At 44.4% G+C, this 19,872-nt stretch overlaps 1 protein-coding gene across 5 annotated transcripts in view; it reads left to right on the top strand.

Annotated features, from left to right (window-relative positions):
- Nucleotides 1–1,307: 1,307 nt before the first annotated feature.
- Nucleotides 1,308–19,872, top strand: part of LOC123876484 (rho GTPase-activating protein Graf) — a 34,500-nt gene continuing 15,935 nt past the window's right edge. The window contains exons 1-10 of one of the 5 annotated variants that reach the window (XM_045922775.1): nt 1,308–1,413; nt 1,447–1,623; nt 5,996–6,153; nt 14,320–14,391; nt 15,099–15,200; nt 15,409–15,624; nt 17,149–17,223; nt 17,306–17,381; nt 18,289–18,386; nt 19,194–19,376. In XM_045922775.1, coding sequence (XP_045778731.1) covers nt 1,464–1,623; nt 5,996–6,153; nt 14,320–14,391; nt 15,099–15,200; nt 15,409–15,624; nt 17,149–17,223; nt 17,306–17,381; nt 18,289–18,386; nt 19,194–19,376 — 1,140 coding nt within the window. In that variant the 5' untranslated portion in view covers nt 1,308–1,413; nt 1,447–1,463. Of the gene's footprint in view, nt 1,624–5,995; nt 6,154–14,319; nt 14,392–15,098; nt 15,205–15,408; nt 15,625–17,148; nt 17,224–17,305; nt 17,382–18,288; nt 18,387–19,193; nt 19,377–19,872 lie in introns of all 5 variants that reach the window. The other 4 variants (XR_006798370.1, XR_006798369.1, XM_045922776.1 and 1 more) reach the window with 4 other exon arrangements.

Here is a 19,872-nt window from a genome sequence, read left to right as displayed (position 1 = left end):
TAAATAAGTAAGTAGTTAACTAATTAGGGAATCAGTAATGCAAAAACAAAGTCATAGTATTTGCAACTGAAAGCAGTTCGTTTTTGTATTGACTGTCATCTTATTATTAAGTCACATCAGTTTCCAGAAGTTCATTTAGCTATTTACTACTTAGTTATTGTTGTAGGTAACTTCGGTTTTCTTTACAGGAATGAGAGCGAGCTGAGTAGATACCGGCCGGCGTAACCTAAAATTTGAGTTTTGCTATCGAATCTATCGATCTCTTTGCTGAGACCAAGGTAAGTAGTTAGGTACCTACCTAGTATTGTTCAGTTAACAAAACGAATTTGAAATTCCCGCGTAATTTTCTTCACTGCGTACCTACCTAGTGCGTTTTTTTTATTCTCTCGTCTGGCTTTACAAAGATTAGCCAATGTCAAGTTTGTAGATATTTTTAAGTTAGGGAAACTATATAAGTAAGGACATCGTCTGTGCCGGCGCTCGCCGACATACGCACGGCGCCCCTTTAGAGCGCTTCCCAGTTAGTTCCAGCATGGTTCTAGCACCAAAAACGCCAGTGAAACACAAAAAGCAGCCACTTTTAACAAAAAAAAAAACACTCCAAAAAGGCACCACGCGCCTGCCATCAAACGCTACACAGACAAAGTCCACCTAGTGCGTAGCCTCTCAAACTCAAACAGTCCTGTGTTGTCAGATCGCCCGATATAAGACGATTTTAATCTTTTTAACCCCCGATCCAAAAAGAGGGGTGTTATAAGTTTGACGTGTGTATCTGTGTATGGCATCGTAGCTCTCAAACTAATGAACCGATTTTAATTTAGTTTTTTTGTTTGAAAGGTGGCTTGATGGAGAGTGTTCTTAGCTATAATCAAAGAAAATCGGTTCAGAGTTTGAAAGTTATCAGCTCTTTTCTAGTTAATGTAACCTTCACTTGTTGGGGTGATATAAATTTTTAATTTACACTTGTATTATAAATTGATTAACAAAATAAGTTATAGCTATTCAAAGACATTTCTAAATCCGTTGGTATATTATTATTTTACACATTGATTTGTTTTTCTTTTTCAGGATCAGCAGTCAATTTATTCAATCAACAATAATTATTATTACGATTCTTTTTAAGCTTAACTAATGGGACAAGAAAACTGTTTAAATTTTTGTATAATAAAGTGCCATATTAACCTGTGTACCTTATTACTTTTATTTTCCACGAAAAATAAGGAAATGTTACTTTTCTCGTGAAAATGTTACATTTTGAGATGTCTCGTGTTACAATTGACTATCTGCCACTGGCAACACTGCTTTGGTGTTCATTTTGTGTAGTTTGTAGTATCGTGTAGGTGATCAGTGTCGTGTGTGTCGTGCGTTGCGTCATCGGAGTCGCGCGCGATGTGCGAGGCTCGGTGAAAGTGCCCGCTGGCTGGCTGGCTGGTGTCGGAGCGTGGGGCGGAGCGGCCGGCAGCATGGGCGTGGGCCTGCAGCCGCTGGAGTTCACGGAGTGCCTGGCGGACAGCCCGCACTTCCGCGAGAACCTGCAGCGCCACGAGAAGGAGCTGGAGCGCACGAGCCAGCAGATCAAGCGCCTCATCAAGGAGGTCAAGGATGTCGTGCAAGCCGCCAAGCGTAAGCCGACTCTGCCTTCCCACCCAACAAACACATTTCCCGCGAAACTCTACACTCAGTTTTTCTATTACTACTAAGTACCTACCTACTTAAATCAATCATAATATAGTCATGATTCAAATAGTTACGACGACAAAAGTACTTTGGGGACTGTATCTCGCCATAGCGGGCCCTAATTATAACTTTTGTAGGTTTTCAGTTTCTCTTTATTTACACATACTGTGGTGATTTTGCATAGGTCGCAATCTTTGTGAGTGATTTACACCTAATCGAAGCTAACTTTACTGATTGTTATCCATTTAATGATTCAAATTGGATTCAAGTTGGATCAAAATTTTCAATCCAAGACATATAGACAAGCACGCTCCAACTTAGACCTGACAGTGGTCAAGCAAGAGATTGTCTTGCTTGTGGACCATTAATTCATGACCACGTTCAAATACATAGAGTTAATTTTTCCTTTACTGACTTAAAATATAAACAGTAGCTTCTGGCTGAAATGCCTCAGAGGCACAATTATACACACAGCCTATATCATGTACTTTGAACTGACAAAGAATAACTGATCTTGATACAAGTAAATATTTAACTCCAGAAAATCTAAAGCATTGGGCAAATCATGTTGCTTCTATGTTTTTCTGAAACCTCTGATTTGTTTATCTTTGAAGTCAAGGAAAACTAAAGTATAGCAAGAGCCTGCTGTGACTAATACAGCTAACTATAACAAATGATTTATGATCATTTGTCACAAGATATGAGGACACTTTGTACACTTCAGGTATTGAACACAAAGAAGTGTAGTCGCGTAACCTAGCATTAACATTAAACAATTTGGTTTTATATTATTTTCAGTTCTATTACTTAAGTATTTAATAAAATGAAAGCTTTTCTATAATCATATAAATTAGGAACATTTCCATATCATAAACTGTTATTTGTACTCAGTTGTTATCTTTTCATAATCAGATAGTGATTAGATTAAAGTAATACTTTTATCTTATTTACTTATGACTAGAAATGATTAAGTAATTGATTGATACACAATATTATGTTCCAAAATATCTTACACAAAATAGATAATTTTAATTAAGTAAATATTTTTTAGTCTTCTTTAAATATGTAAGTAATTAATAATTGTATTTAAATAACTATATATTAGCATACAGTCGGATGTACAATAGTATGCATACTTTGGTGGGCAGTAGGTGAAACAAAACACAAAGCCAAGTATTTCCTGCCGTGCCTTGATAACTGATAATTATACAAGAGCTGTGCGGTGACAGCAACAAGACACTGGCGCGCCGCACGGCGACCACACAACCAGTGCCCTTGATCACTTGAATATCACACAACCTTGAGGGCAATTGAAAGTACAGCTGGCATTATGTTGTTATGCTTTTGTTGTGCTCACCAAAACACTATTGTGTGAACAAGTTTATGATGATGAGATCTATGATGAGTTTTAAACCTATTTTTTCACAATTTGTTACTGAAATCCAGTATTTGGTTCTTATCTACTTATAGCCCACGGGATTGAGCAGAATGAAACCTTGAAATAAATACTTTGAGTTTTGATTTTTGCCACATGTGTTCCTTATGCTCATCCAAACAAACAAACAGACTTTCACATAAGTAGTTCCATTGAAAATGAAAATATAGAAAAATTAGATAGATAGATACACAATATAACTAGAAAGATCTGAAATGAGAAAATAGAGTGACCTTTTCATGCAAAGTTGCAAAGATAAAACTAATTGGTTACATCTATAGCTGAGTTTCACTAAGCTTGTAGGTGTCCTTTGTTGAGCTTAGTTGAATATCACCATTGAATAATTCATGAGATGGCTAACAATCATATTATTTAGTAGCTTACATACCTATAAAGCTTTTGGCATGAATACTAAGTAGGTTGTACTTGTAGGCGATATGATACAGAATATTAAGCAATTAATGTATCAGTAACTATGGTGTATAAACAAGCCAGTTAACTCATGTAATGAGTTGTTTGTGAACTAGTTATAACTCATTATCATTGTAATAGACTTAGTATGCATAAAATAAAAACGTTATACTCTTTATATTTTAACTATGGTTGGAGGTAGTGGTGATTCTGGTAGAGTAGCCCTGAGGTGACATTCTATTTCATCATTCTAGTGTTATTTGAAACTGATTTAAAATACTACATATTTGTAAATTGAGTTGAAGACTAGTTGAGTTGTAGAAGAGTAGTTGTAGTTGAGTTGAGTTGGGTTGAGTTGTATTACAACTTACTCCTTTTTGTAGTGCTGATAGGCCCAGTGGTGAAGATGTCAGCCTTATGGTGGGGAGGTCTGGGGCTTGATCCCCGACACCAGCTGTGTGTATTTTTTTGGAGTAATGTGCATTTTTAGCAATTACTGTTCAGTAGTGAGCCAGCAATAAGTTGTTGATGATGAAACACAATTGTTCAGTTACTCATGACTGAGCATGGCTCTCCTCACACAGTGAGAAGGGTTTGGCAGTAGTTCACCATGCTGATTGACAAACTTCACACACCTTTGACAATGTTATGGACAGCTCTTAGACCTGCAGGTTTCGTCACAGTGTTTGTCTTCACTATTTGAGCAAGTGATAGTAAACTGCTTAACACTAAAACATACATATAAGTAACTTGGATAAGTTTAAGATGTGTGTCTGGGATTGAACCTCCAACCTCCTCAATAAAAGGCCAACGTTTTAACCACTAGGCTGCCACTGCTTAGTTAAGTCTAAAATTGTGTTTGTTGAATTCCTACAGTAATAATGAGTGTCACACTCGGAGCTAACCGTGATGTGAAGTTTGCCATTTACTTCATTTCTTTTGCATAATTGCAAAATTATGAAAATAGCTGTTTTAAAAATAACTAGAGTTATTAAGAGCTTTAAATGAAACTGCGAAAGAAAATTGTAATGCGTGTATGATGATTGTGAATGCTGTGCCAGCGTTTCGGTAATTAACGTTAACGCTGATAAGCGCTGATTAGCTGCTGATAGCGGCTGAATGCCGTCAAACTCGCCACTATCTGAATGATCAAAATCAAAATTTAAAAACTACGGTAGGAATTAGTTAGGTGACAGGTCTCCTAGTTAATGTTTGTCATCATCAGTGCGCATTGCGCTGTACCAGAGTGAAGTAGAGAGAGGGTACCTCGGTTTGAGCCTCAATCGACGATGTGTCAAATACTAGGTTATGTTGACGTAAAATTATAGAAAAATAGGGCTAATTGCGGGCTACCTGCGTCCATATATGTACTAACATTTGACGCATGCCAGCGCCGTCGAAGCCTTGGCGTTTTGTTAGAACTTCCCTAATTGTCGTGAATGTGGCTACACCAACTGAAGCAGTACTTGTATGCCTCTATGAGCTGCGCGCCGCGCGCCGGTGTCCACGACAATGTTAGGACAGGCAATGTTTTCAGCGTCTGTTTTAGCAGCTTAGGCTAGGTCTGGACGGAAGCATATAACTTCACAGGTATCTGCTGTGGAGTAGCTCGTATAGTACAGCTAGACGCCGCAACCCCGCACGTCACCCGCGCTGTGCCGCGCCATCGATCGTCATCTCGACCTGTTGCGTACTATCCACGCAATGTAAAGTGACAGCAACGCCGCGTTATTCAGCTGATACGTGCTTATCTCGACGCCTTGCAATCGCTAGCTTCGTGGGACGTGACTTGGTGCGCGCGACACAGACATCTTGTGACGAAATTATGTTTAGGTGCAAAATGCATTGCGTATCAGTTATTTGTCCACGAATCCTTTGTCTCAACCCGGAATACTTACAGCAACTGATTTTCTCTAAGGAAGACCTTTACACGAATCTTCGTTATGCAGCTCTGCCTGCCGTTTCCAGTCGAGTGTAGCCATCTCCTTCGATGTACTATGTCTTTAAACTAGCTCACGGGTGGCTGCGGGTGTCCACCGTTGAACATAGTTCATTTGCAATATGCTTTATGTTGTGCTGGTGTAGATAACTCATAAAGAAGCTCACAGTCACTCGGTGGGCGATGCTCGAAGTTCCCTGCGCGATCAAATCAGAAATGAGGAGATCGCTAAGAGAAGCACGCCACGAGAGAGCAAACAAGGCTAAACGGGTTGCGAAGCTCAAGCGGCAAAGGGCACAACATAGTTTGATAAAACGTTAGACGTTGGCGTCCTTAGTTTCTGGAATGGTGATCTCACACAGAGAGCGCCGTCGGAGATGTTGGGAGATCGCCCGACTGTGGACAAACGACATCAAACGAGTCGCAGTGAGTTGTTGGATGGCAGCGGTGTAAGACTGTGGCTTGTGAAAGTGCCTACACACAGCAGTAGACATCTGTCGGTTGATGGTGATGTATCGATGTTGTGTCCGCAGGGCTGGGCGCGGCGCAGCTGGCGCTGGCGGCCAGCATGGAGCAGTTCGAGTTCGCGTGCATCGGCGCGTCCATGACGGACGACGAGCGCGTCATCGGCCGCTCGCTGCACCACTTCGCGCAGCTCATCCGCACCATCGAGGACGAGCGGGACCGAATGGTGAGCACCCTCCACTACATCCTCTTTTTGCTCTAGGAGGATGCGAGATCCCTACTGACTTCTGCATGTCGACAGGGTGTGTCCTCACCCTCCCCCTCTGCGAGAGCAGCACGGAATCGTATTACATTAGTTCGTGTTGATCCTCTACTTGTTCTCCTATTTTGTCTTGCCTTTGTCCAGCCTCCCTTCTCATATGCCCTTTAGCATCTGACCATACCCGTGCCACTCTTCATTGGACACCATATGGACCATCTGGGCGTATCACACTGTCACACTGTCTACTGACTGGCTTGCAAGTGACACCAACTTCTAGATCGTACAGGAGGAAATAAAGGATATTGAATGTTTTCCCTCCACTTGTAAAATAAAAGGCAACCTAAAGCCAAGAGCAGCTTGTAGACAAGCGCGCTCTGCTTCATCAGACTGCATCATCACATACAACCACTCATAGTCATGTAGAGACCACGCTGTACGAAGCCGAAATCCCTTTCTATACTTACTTGTATGTACAATATGTCCTCGTTGGTGTGACTGGTGCTAAAATGTAAATGTTTCATATTTGGTTATTTCTAGATTTTCTAGGAACTAACTCGTAACGTCTAAAGTCTATAAGAAAGTTAGCAATATTGTATTTGCATTGAACTTCCATATTCAACCTTTTTTATTCATATACGTAGTATTTGATTAGTATTTAAGTACTTAATAATAACATCCAACATTTTGATAGTTTCGTATAAACCGTTGTAGGTATAGTACTCATACATATCAGAAAGTTTCACTTTTTACTTTCGAGAATCCTATTGACAAAGTTAGCGTTAATATAAGTTAACGAAGTATACGAAATTAATTATTATCACCATTACATTATTATCTTACAAATCCAACAAGTGACTATGAAAAAGGGTACAATGTTACCTATTTTGAGTAAATGATTTGACTTTTGAATAATATTATATGAATAAGGTCGGTATATTAACGGTAGGTAGGTACATAAAGCACATTGCGTTATGTAATGGATAAACACCGTATAATCGCTATAATCAGTTTAAGGTCTTTGATAAAATTCCGTTTTCTCGGAAATGTCACAAATATCGAGGTTTTTGAGAAAACAGGATTGTGTGTACGCTGGACAGCTCGATGGCGACGCCGCCGCACGCCGTTCATCACGCGGCGTGCGACAGGTGTCCGCGTCGGTAGCTATGTCGTAACGAGCAGTGAAAGCTGTTGCCATACACCAGCTCTGATCCCGGTTATGTTAATACTCCGTCGACACCCGCTGCAGTCGCTCCGACGTCGTACGCTGGACAGCTCGATGGCGACGTGCGACGTGCGGCGGCGTCGCGCGCCGTTCATCACGCGGCGTGCGACAGGTGTCCGCGTCGGTAGCTATGTCGTAACGAGCAGTGAAAGCTGTTGCCATACACCAGCTCTGATCCCGGTTATGTTAATACTCCGTCGACACCCGCTGCAGTCGCTCCGACGTCGTACGCTGGACAGCTCGATGGCGACGTGCGACGTGCGGCGGCGTCGCGCGCCGTTCATCACGCGGCGTGCGACAGGTGTCCGCGTCGGTAGCTATGTCGTAACGAGCAGTGAAAGCTGTTGCCATACACCAGCTCTGATCCCGGTTATGTTAATACTCCGTCGACACCCGCTGCAGTCGCTCCGACGTCGTACGCTGGACAGCTCGATGGCGACGTGCGACGTGCGGCGGCGTCGCGCGCCGTTCATCACGCGGCGTGCGACAGGTGTCCGCGTCGGTAGCTATGTCGTAACGAGCAGTGAAAGCTGTTGCCATACACCAGCTCTGATCCCGGTTATGTTAATACTCCGTCGACACCCGCTGCAGTCGCTCCGACGTCGTACGCTGGACAGCTCGATGGCGACGTGCGACGTGCGGCGGCGTCGCGCGCCGTTCATCACGCGGCGTGCGACAGGTGTCCGCGTCGGTAGCTATGTCGTAACGAGCAGTGAAAGCTGTTGCCATACACCAGCTCTGATCCCGGTTATGTTAATACTCCGTCGACACCCGCTGCAGTCGCTCCGACGTCGTACGCTGGACAGCTCGATGGCGACGTGCGACGTGCGGCGGCGTCGCGCGCCGTTCATCACGCGGCGTGCGACAGGTGTCCGCGTCGGTAGCTATGTCGTAACGAGCAGTGAAAGCTGTTGCCATACACCAGCTCTGATCCCGGTTATGTTAATACTCCGTCGACACCCGCTGCAGTCGCTCCGACGTCGTACGCTGGACAGCTCGATGGCGACGTGCGACGTGCGGCGGCGTCGCGCGCCGTTCATCACGCGGCGTGCGACAGGTGTCCGCGTCGGTAGCTATGTCGTAACGAGCAGTGAAAGCTGTTGCCATACACCAGCTCTGATCCCGGTTATGTTAATACTCCGTCGACACCCGCTGCAGTCGCTCCGACGTCGTACGCTGGACAGCTCGATGGCGACGTGCGACGTGCGGCGGCGTCGCGCGCCGTTCATCACGCGGCGTGCGACAGGTGTCCGCGTCGGTAGCTATGTCGTAACGAGCAGTGAAAGCTGTTGCCATACACCAGCTCTGATCCCGGTTATGTTAATACTCCGTCGACACCCGCTGCAGTCGCTCCGACGTCGTACGCTGGACAGCTCGATGGCGACGTGCGACGTGCGGCGGCGTCGCGCGCCGTTCATCACGCGGCGTGCGACAGGTGTCCGCGTCGGTAGCTATGTCGTAACGAGCAGTGAAAGCTGTTGCCATACACCAGCTCTGATCCCGGTTATGTTAATACTCCGTCGACACCCGCTGCAGTCGCTCCGACGTCGTACGCTGGACAGCTCGATGGCGACGTGCGACGTGCGGCGGCGTCGCGCGCCGTTCATCACGCGGCGTGCGACAGGTGTCCGCGTCGGTAGCTATGTCGTAACGAGCAGTGAAAGCTGTTGCCATACACCAGCTCTGATCCCGGTTATGTTAATACTCCGTCGACACCCGCTGCAGTCGCTCCGACGTCGTACGCTGGACAGCTCGATGGCGACGTGCGACGTGCGGCGGCGTCGCGCGCCGTTCATCACGCGGCGTGCGACAGGTGTCCGCGTCGGTAGCTATGTCGTAACGAGCAGTGAAAGCTGTTGCCATACACCAGCTCTGATCCCGGTTATGTTAATACTCCGTCGACACCCGCTGCAGTCGCTCCGACGTCGTACGCTGGACAGCTCGATGGCGACGTGCGACGTGCGGCGGCGTCGCGCGCCGTTCATCACGCGGCGTGCGACAGGTGTCCGCGTCGGTAGCTATGTCGTAACGAGCAGTGAAAGCTGTTGCCATACACCAGCTCTGATCCCGGTTATGTTAATACTCCGTCGACACCCACCGCAGTCGCTCCGACGTCCACTATCGACTAACTGCTTCGGATTATGATGTTCAAAAACTTAATCCATCCCACAGCTGAAAATTATAATCCGATCTGAAATCTGTCCACAAGCAATGCTATTTGTCAAAAACTAGCATACATATTTATCAAATAACTACTTGCTAAGTATGGTATAGAAGATAGGATCAATTAATGATTTCGGTCGCTAGGGTTATGTATTTGTACACATTGTTGCGACTAAGGCCTCATTTACACTTTGAGCTTTTTTAACGTCCGTTAAAAAAACGTCCAAATAGAACAAAAATGTTCACACGTAAAAAAGCGTTGACGTGTGAACATAATATACTTGGGAATATATTATTCTATTTGAATGCTTTTTAACCTGAGCCTTAATCCGACTGCCAAAAGTTTTTATTCCGATATAATTTATCGGATATTGATGTTAGCTCAAATCTCCAAATGAAACATAAACAGAAGCCATCGCGCACGCAGTTTGTGTGATGAAGCTAGGTGAGCGCACTCGCCACAACCAAAACGAAGCTGCGTTTTGGTTCGGCGCGGTTAGGTGCGCTACAGTAGAGCGGTGCGGAGTGCGGAGGCTCCGGCGGCGAGGCTGCGCGGGAAGCGGCTCACCTTGGCGCGGCCGTGACGCGTCCGCGACCACTTTTACTATCACCGCGCCGCCGCGGCCGCCGCGCCGGCAGCGTCGACACCTGCGACCGTCACAGCTCAAGTCTTCAATACCATAAAACGTTCCACCAGTTTGAAATGTTTCAACACTTTTGTAGTAGGTAGGTAGAAGCTTTCAATTATATTTGATTAGCGACATGCGTTTACGTTTTTTAAAAACTATCTAGGAACTCTCATTTTCCGGGACAAAAATTTATATTTTCTCGTCAGATCCGGCAGAATTTATCTAGCTTGTAAAATAATCAATACAAATTTATAACATAACTAGAGGATGCCCGCGACTTCGTCCGCGTGGATTTAGGTTTTTAAAGATCCCGTGGGAACTGTTTGATTTTCCGGGACATAATGCCTATGTCAATTTCAGGGACGCAAGCTGCTTATCAAATTACATATCGGTACAAAATATACAAATCGATTAAGCGGATGGGTTTTTAGGAATACCGTGGGAACTGTTTGATTTTTCAGGATAAAAAGTAGCCTATGTCCGTCCCCGGGATATAAGCTAACCCTGTACCAAATTTCGTCAGGATCGGTTAAACTGTTGAGCCGTGAAAAGATAGCAGACAGACAGACAGACACACTTTCGCATTTATTATATTAAGTATAGATTTTACAATGTTTGTTGCGTGTGTGTCGTCATATTGCTAACTACTTATTTTCTTGAGAAGACAATTGGTGGCTTTCAGCCAAGGCTTATAATTACTCTCGCTGACTTAATATACTCGGTTCCATATGCCAGAAATGCACTAACCAACCTTAGACGTAGAACCCTCGACCCGCAGTCGTAGAGTCGCACCGCGCATGCCAATGACCACTTGCCACCAGGTTTGATTGCAGCCAAGCGCTAGTCTGTCAATGAATAAAAACAAACGGACGTTATAGCATCGATAAAGTGGCATGTGCCATGACCTAGCTCACACCTCGTCACAGACGCGGACGTCCAAATGTAAATTCCGGGCGCGGCCGGGCTGGTTCCGGCGCGTGTTCGGCTTTTATATTACTTGATTATAAATATATTTTACTTTTATTTATCGATCGTGTATCGATTCTTGACGAACTATAATTAAGTGACGCAACTCTAGCTCTGCCTTATCAGGAGTCACTTTGCATGGCAACTGACAAAGTTTCATTATTTTGAAAACATTGCGTTACTCATGGACGCTATAAATCTATGATCGAAGGCGTTTCTATGTAAAAGAATCTGATTTTAATCTGAAGAACAATATTGAAATAATCAGTTATTGGATTTGTAAGTTGTACTTAATGTGAAGAAAAATAAAAAACCAGTCAAGTGCGAGTCGGGCTCGCACGCGAAGGGTTCCGTACCATCGTACAAGGTATACAATATAACCTTTAATTTTTTATAAATTTGCATTTTGAAATTTTTGCTACTTATTTGCTATAGCCCTAACAGAAATACACACACAAAAAATTTCAACCTATAACATTCATGAGTTACAGCCAGCAGGCTGACAGACAGACGGACAGACGGGTGAAGGCGTAGTAAAAGGGTTTTTTAATCGCCATCCTTCAGGTGCGTAATCCTGTAAAACTGGTCTCAAAATCTGCGACTAAACATTATGCATTAAGTTGTAATAACAATGTAGATTATCGAGGCAGTGTAGAACGTAGATGATGTAGCACGTCGCAGGAGGCAGCGATGCGTTTGTCCATTTACAGATGCATAGTGTGCGACACATGGAGATGGCAATCGGGGTGCGGACGCCCGCACAGCTCCCGCACCGCCCCCGCGCTCACCCGGTGCGGGATAGCCCGAGCGTGCGGGGCGTTCGCACTATATTTATACTAGTTGTTGTAGCACGGTTTGTCTCGTAGGGGAGAGTGAAAGCTACGATGCGTCCCTCGAGTACATGTAATTAGGCATGCAAGTGACGCCCAGTCACCGCAGTGACGTCATTAGCACCTACTCTTAGCTTAGCTAACCTAGCTATAACAGTGCGTGTGCAGTGTGACCACCGCATTATAATATGAGTAATGTGCTCCTTAGTTTGCTTTATTGTTTGTTTATTTTTTACTTGACTGCGGCAAAGCCAAAAGGAAGGATTATGATTTTAGCAGTCTATGTATGTATGTTTGTATCCAGATTATGTGTGTACCACCGTAGTGTCTAAACTACTGGGCCGATTTTGATGAATGAGGTGTCAATGGTTTCGTTGTTATTTAGTAGAATGTCTAAATGGAAACAGTAGATTAGTAGTAATTTTTCGGTAGAGTAGGCAGCGATATAAACGTAAATCCATGTCTGTGAAAGTGGGTGTTACAGATATTAAAGTTACAGGTAGGAGGTGCTGCTACCACTTATAAAACGTTGCTATCTGGCGCTAAAAGTTAGATACGCATGGATACGCATAACAGTTACAAATACTTAGTACAAATACAGAGTCAACTAAAGTGAGGGAACCCTCGGAGCTCGATTAGATTCTGAATCGACGATATGTCAAATATTAGGCTATGGTGACGTAAAATTATACGAAAGTATGGCTACAATACGGCTACCTGCGTCAAATGTGCTAAAATTTGACGCCTGCCAGTGACGCCGCAGCCTCGACGCGTTGTTCGATGCTCTTCGCATTTTCAATGCATAGTAGGTATGTATATGTCACAGTGACTGTATAGTGAACGCCCTACCTTAGCGCTGTTGCGATATCGGGCCGCCGCAGTGGGCGGTGTCGGTCTGTCCGTAATTAGTAACTGCACGATAAACGTATGACTAATTGAACAAAGATTCACCTACTGGAAAATTTGTATTGACACTATTATTATTATCATACGTGCTATATTGTGCCAAAGCAATTGTACTAACAACATGGCGCAATACAATCTTACTCGTATGTAAGTAATAGTCATCGATGGCAATAGTACACTGTGACACGAGGACGGTGAGTAGGTTATTACAAAAGAGAAAAACTACAAACGAAAAACTTAATTAAAATTTTCAAAAATGGCCGTATTTACTAAAACGCTCATTTTTAAAATCATATAAATATTAAAAATCTTTGCTAGGAAACTTTTTTTGAAATAACTATTAAGACTTATCCAATAAAAAAATTCCATGTTAACTGATTAGCATTGAAAGTGCATTTTACGAGCAACTGTACTGAAAACGTAATAAATCTGTTACTTAATAATTTGACGGAAATTTTGGAATATGATCAAAAGATTTTAACAGACCAAAACATTTTCGGCATTCAAACACAGAAATCGTGTTGGACTTCATTATGGATCCAAAACATGAACGTTAGAGATCACTATAACTATAACTACTCGTAGAAGCTATTGACTAGTGCTGATAGTTGGTATCGGTATGCAAATAAGGCCATATGAATAATATTATGTACAACTCGAGCATCCGCGGTGATTGTGTCACACACCGAGATCTAGAGAGCGCAGTTTGCACAGTTAAAACGAGACAGCTCTATACCGCTGACATAAACCTGTCTCGTTTTAGCTGAAACTTAACTGCAAGCAAAGTCAAAGTGCGCTCTGTAGATTCGAACCTCACACAGCACGTGAGGCAGCGATTAGCGCCGCGCTGACGTCGCAACAGCACGCGCGACGCGCAGGAATGCCGCGCGTGTCCTTCTCGTCCTCCTTTACATTGCTTGCACATGTCGAGACGCACGACAGTGTGCCAGCCGAGTTCTGATAACACTAGTTTTCTAGTAGGAACGGCGACGCGCTGGCACTTGACACTTATTTTACACGATACATTCAAAATCCAAAATATTTTTGTTTAATTAAATTTTTACAAGTACATTTAAATCATGAAATGCATCTACCACTGATTTGGATTGCCTTTCTAGCAAGAAACTCGGCGATTACTCTTTTCTAAGATTTGATATACTTACTTAGGTACAATAGTACCTATACCACACATCGTACCGGAACGCTAAATCGCTTGGCGGCACGACTTTGCCAGTTGAGTGGTAACTAGCCAGGTCAGACCAGTAGAAATCATAAAATTTCGAACCCCTGCCGGGAACCGACGCCGGGACCTCCCACTAATAAAACCACAGTGCTTACCACTGCGCCAGGGAGGTCGTCAAAAAGCGTGGTGTAACAGAGCTACCGGTGTAATGTGCTTCCGTGTGTGTTGCAGCTGGGGCGTGCGCACGAGCAGATCATCCAGCCGCTGGAGCGGTTCCGGAAGGACCACATCGGTGCTGTCAAGGTAACACCACCAAAATATATCCAAACTTTCCAAAACATTGCTCTGCTGTTGTGGTTCTTGTGACATGTCGACCCACCACTGGTTCAGAAAGCTCGAGTTTCTACCTCGCCATGTTACTGTCGGACTGTGAGGCATCGTTAAATCGTCGAGATTCCACGAAATGGCACAAGACGATTCGCTCCCTTATTTCTAATACGCACTGCTAGAGTACAGGCCGATATTTCCCAACCATTTCAATATTGGGACCTTTAAAAGAAAAGTGAATAGGCACCATGTAGGCAAGCGCCTCCACGGTAGATCTTCGCCTACTATTTGGTGTGATTGCAGTCAAGCGCATACCTATTTAGTTAAAAGAAAGCAAATTCCAAGAAAAATCTGACAAGAAACTGCAGATTACCCTTCCAAAACCTTTCCGTGCCGTTGCCATAATAATAATTTCGACAGTACATTTTTACTTAATGCTTAAATATTTTGAACGGAAAATGAATCCTAATGGGCGTAGGTACTTTGCTTTTCCAAGTGTAGCGAGTTGCTAGAGCTGGATATAAGACTGTACTCTTCGCGCGACACAATTTGTGATAAGAAAGCGCTCGACGACAGCAGTCACAGCTCGACAGTCTTCAGCAGGCGCGGGGTGTTTTGGGCTGAGCTAGTGAAGTAGTGGCACTCTATCGGTAGTTATAATAGCGCCGTGTGTTCGGTTGCAGGAAGGCAAGAAGAAGTTCGACAAGAAGACGGCCAAGTTCTGCCAGAGCCAGGAGCGCACGCTGTCGCTGTCCACCAAGAAGCCCGAGGCGGTGTTTCAGGAGGTAGGTGCGCACTACGCTCATGCTGAGTGGCTGAATCCGCAACATTGAAGATCAGATACAGAGTAGATGGAGAGCACCCAATACTTACTCATCGCTATCCCATAATTACTACTAAGATATTAGAGCGAGAGGTTGACTCGCAGAGGTATCCAACCTCTCGCTCGGCAGTCGAAATGGTATATATATCACAGTGTGGTGTGGTGTACAGGCGGATGCCGCGATGGACATGGCGGAGCGCGACTTCTGCCAGGCGTCGCTGGAGTACGTGTTCCAGCTGCAGGCGGTGCAGGAGCGCAAGAAGTTCGAGCTGGTGGAGACGCTGCTGGGCTTCGTGTTCGGCTGGTGGACCTTCCACCACACGGCGCACGACGTGCACGCCGACGCCGAGCCGCTCGTGAGGGACCTGCAGCTGCGCATACAGAGGGTGCGTACCACAACTACCGCTGATCGATACACTCACTACTACAACCGAGGCCGAGTGGGCGCTGGTGTGAACATCTGTATAGCCCTTGGGTCTGATTTGCCGTTACAGCATCACCGAGGCGAATTGGGTGACCGCAGGAACTCTGTCAAAGGTTTCATTCAAAGATTTGCAGACATGACACTATTTTCCTGAGGGAGTACCTCTGCTGGCTCAGCCCGGTCGACTGGCTAAAGGCCCGGTCGACGTGGCGCCATGCGCCAAGTGTAGGTTTAGAAAAGGCTGAAGAGCCCAGTCTCGATTCAACTGATATAAGCCGAGAAGTATCCACCGCGACGATACGCTAACAGTGCAGCTCGTGCGGGGTTCCCATGTGAGTTCCCACGATGTGTTGTGCGTTTTACGATGCCAAGTCGAAACCGCAACTATTGTGGAAATGCCCAAACAGTACCCTGTCTGATTTCTGTGCCAACGTTTAATAAATATTTTTTATTTATTTAATTTGTTAGAAAACCGCCCACAGAACTATGCATCTAATAATGGTTTGAACGATGTGAAAAGACCGTCAGATTCGTGCTCAATCAAATACGAGATTATTGTTTGGTGTTATCTGATACGGCAGGTCGTAACAATTTAAAGTTTTGTGTTTAACTTTCCTGAGTCAACAAAAATTCCCACGGTGACGGCCAAGCGTGTAAGGAAATAGTTTTGTACGTGTTTAATTTGTATGGTTGTACGCCGGCAGGTGGCGCGCCGCAGGCTCCACGGCAGTAGGTCCGCGACCCGCAACATTCCCGCACTAGTGCTATAATAACAATTAAATTACTAATCGGATCTGCTTCTTTTTTAACTGTTTTCGCTTTCCTTTGTGTGGTTTTAAAATTTTGCCGAAGAGCGTAATTGAAAGTTTTTCAATATTATTTAGTAACCGACGTTTTTGATCGTACAATAATCCAATTTGTTAAGTAATCTCTATGTTTAAACGATAGTAGCCGATGGTAAACACTACTGGCTACCCCAGTAGTAAGGGATACAAATTAAAATTCTTTAAGGCCTAATAATGTGGATTTTTTATGTATATTTTAACATCAAGCAAATTGTGATAGAAATAAGAGCTCATACTAGACTGTATTGACTAAAATGCGCAGCTTTAGATAGCTACAAGCTATAAAGAATTAATTGGATGTAGATGGGAATTGGTGTCAATAGATGTATTGGAACTTGATATGAATTGGGCTGCTATGGTTTACACATCAATTACAACCATTGACTTAAACCACGTTGACATGAGTGAAAAGGTCTGATATTTGAGGTGCATGGTGACAAGAGTGTGTGTGTGTGTGTGTGTGTGTGTGTGTGTGTGTGTGTGTGTGTGTGTGTGTGTGTGTGTGTGTGTGTGTGTGTGTGTGTGTGTGTGTGTGGGGGCTTTAGGCTCTTGTCTCACTAGGGTTGTTATTTGTGAACGAGTGCTAGTGTGACCGAGCCGTTAAGCGCGAGGCGGATTGTGATGAAGCAGTGTGGTTGCAGACTCGGAGCAACTTCGAGGAGACCAGCAAGCAGACCGAGTCGCTCATGAAGAAGATGATGGAGGTGAGGCAGATGGTGAGCCGGCGTTACTGCACTAGTGAGATAATGCGATATTACAATACGACTGAGCGTGATATAATGTATGTTTGTTCTGTAGAACAAAGACGTGGAGGGCCCGGAGGAAGGCGTGGGCGGCGTGTCGCGCGCGGGGTACCTGTTCCTAATGGAGAAAAGTAAGCTTTATGTTACTTGGTGAACTTCATTTATTTTTTCTCCTTGGATTTGATTTGCAAGTGCGCAAAGTAGAAAATTATAATTGAGCCACAATAGGACTTTGAATAGTGTTGAAAGTTTAAACAAGCGCAGTAGATATTTTGAGGCCTCTATTTTTTAAAGAGGTGTTTTATACCGCTGTTGTCAAGTTGATAAACGTCAAAATATGATACTGGTGATCATATTTTACTGTTTTTCATCATCTTGTCGCTATTTGCAATCTTTGCCTGTGGCTCAGGCTCACGGCTTGACTATCAAAATTTTCGTGTTGACTGTAATTTTCTACTTTATGCACTTATAACATAAAAAAAAAACTATTTTCTGTATGGCTGCCATGTAGGTCACATTAAAATGTATTAAAGCACTTGTGCGATAATAAAAAATTGCCGCATGTTTATGTCTATCTAACGTTCGTTAATATATTTATCGCACATGTTTAGTCTACAATTTTGACAGCGGTGTAATAAGAGCAAATTGAATTGAAAAATATTATGTTAAATGTAAATAGAAGTTCAATGAATAGTTTAAAGTGTCATGAGTGTTCATTATAAACCACTCTAAACGCTAAAAGTTGCGCGAATGTTGGAGTATGCTCGGAGTTGTTATTCGTGTGCCGTTGTACTGTTCGCAACTAGTCGCTCGTACTGGGATCAGCCGTATATACGCTGGACCGAACTTGTTCTAGCAGCCGCAACTTTAAAGGTGGTAAAGTGTGTAAACAGATATTTTAATGATTCTTTCACATTTTTGTTACATTTTACTCACATTTTTAAAACTTGAATTAGTTTAAATAAATGGTAAGTTCTCCCTAGTCGTGAGTTGTAGCACTTAGACTGAGTTGTGGATAACGGGACGGTGTTGTCGCAGAGGCGTTCGGCACGACGTGGAGCAAGCAGTACGCCACGTACGAGAAGAGCTCGCGCGTGCTGTCGCTCATGCCCTTCAACCAGATCAACGTCAAGATCGTACGTATCACAAATACTACCGCTTCGCTTCTCACTCTCATTTGCATTTTCTATATTCTGCTCATATTTACGATTCATGTGAAACGATATCTTTATTCTTTTGCAATTTTTAATTTATTACCGATTTTTACATATTATATTTTGGCAAGTATTTCTACTGTTTCATTTTCGAGTCCTAGTAACGCTCCTCGAGCGCTGTACAAATAACACCAAATCAACGTCATAATTTTTTTATTTATTTTTATTTATTTAATAATAGACTAAAGAGAAACATTTTTAACAAGTTGTTATAGACCAAAGCACTTGATAAAAAACAAACTGGTGTTTGGAATTTTGCAGCCCAAATAGACCGTAGTCTGTGCTAGGGCTGACAAAAAAGAAAAAAAAAAAGATTAATTTATTTTAAGATTTTAGGATTTAAAAAAAAAAGTAAAGCCTATATTTCCATTTTTTACAAAAAATTTTTTTTTTTGTGCATCAGTATTTATATAATAATATTTCAAAAAATATATAAAGATAGGATAGGATAAAGTTTAGATTATAGCATTGAGTTTCAACAGATCTTGTCATAAAGGCATTTAAAACTTTCAAAACTGGATTCTAGCAAAAATTTCTTTATATGACTTTTAGTTTAATAACTGAATGGGTATTTTGTAACACAAATGGATTGACCAGCTAGCACTCTGCTTAGCGAGCGAATATATGCGTTTTCAAGTAAATGTATTGCCAGCTAGGATGTCACAATATGGTGGCCACGATTTCCCTTTGTTTGGATGCGTTATAGTTAAGTCCGTTGTCCGGCGCTAGGCTGGCAGTGCGGAGAGCGTGCCGCTGGCGGGCGCGCGCGCGGCGCAGGACGTGGAGCGGCGCTTCTGCTGGGAGGCCGTGCCCGCCGAGCGCGAGCGCGCGCCGCTCACGCTGCAGGCGCTCGGCGAGCGCGACCGAGCCGCCTGGCTGCGCGCGCTCGACGCGCTCGCGCCGCACCGACAGGTGAGCGATACGCGTGCAGTCCCGTAGGAACTTGCTAGGCTGGCAGTGCGGAGAGCGTGCCGCTGGCGGGCGCGCGCGCGGCGCAGGACGTGGAGCGGCGCTTCTGCTGGGAGGCCGTGCCCGCCGAGCGCGAGCGCGCGCCGCTCACGCTGCAGGCGCTCGGCGAGCGCGACCGCGCCGCCTGGCTGCGCGCGCTCGACGCGCTCGCGCCTCACCGACAGGTGAGCGATACGCGTGCAGTCCCGTAGGAACTTCCTAGTGGACACTCTGGCCAACGCTGCGCTTTCCGGATTGAAATCGGCTTCTTGTGGCTCCTAATTCACTGTTAACCGCTGCTTCAAGGCTCCAAGCGGCTATGTGATTCCTTCCATGGTCACGTTATACCGGGGTGACATCCGAACATAGAACTCGGCCGATCGACCTGTGGAGGCTGTGCCGTATGCATGTGATCGGAGCCCGCATCGACAAGGCATGGTCGTTGTCTTCCAGGCCGGGC

The sequence above is a fragment of the Maniola jurtina genome, chromosome 21 (genome assembly GCF_905333055.1).
Source record: "Maniola jurtina chromosome 21, ilManJurt1.1, whole genome shotgun sequence".
NCBI lineage: Eukaryota > Metazoa > Arthropoda > Insecta > Lepidoptera > Nymphalidae > Maniola > Maniola jurtina.
This window is presented reverse-complemented; position numbering and strand designations above follow the sequence as displayed.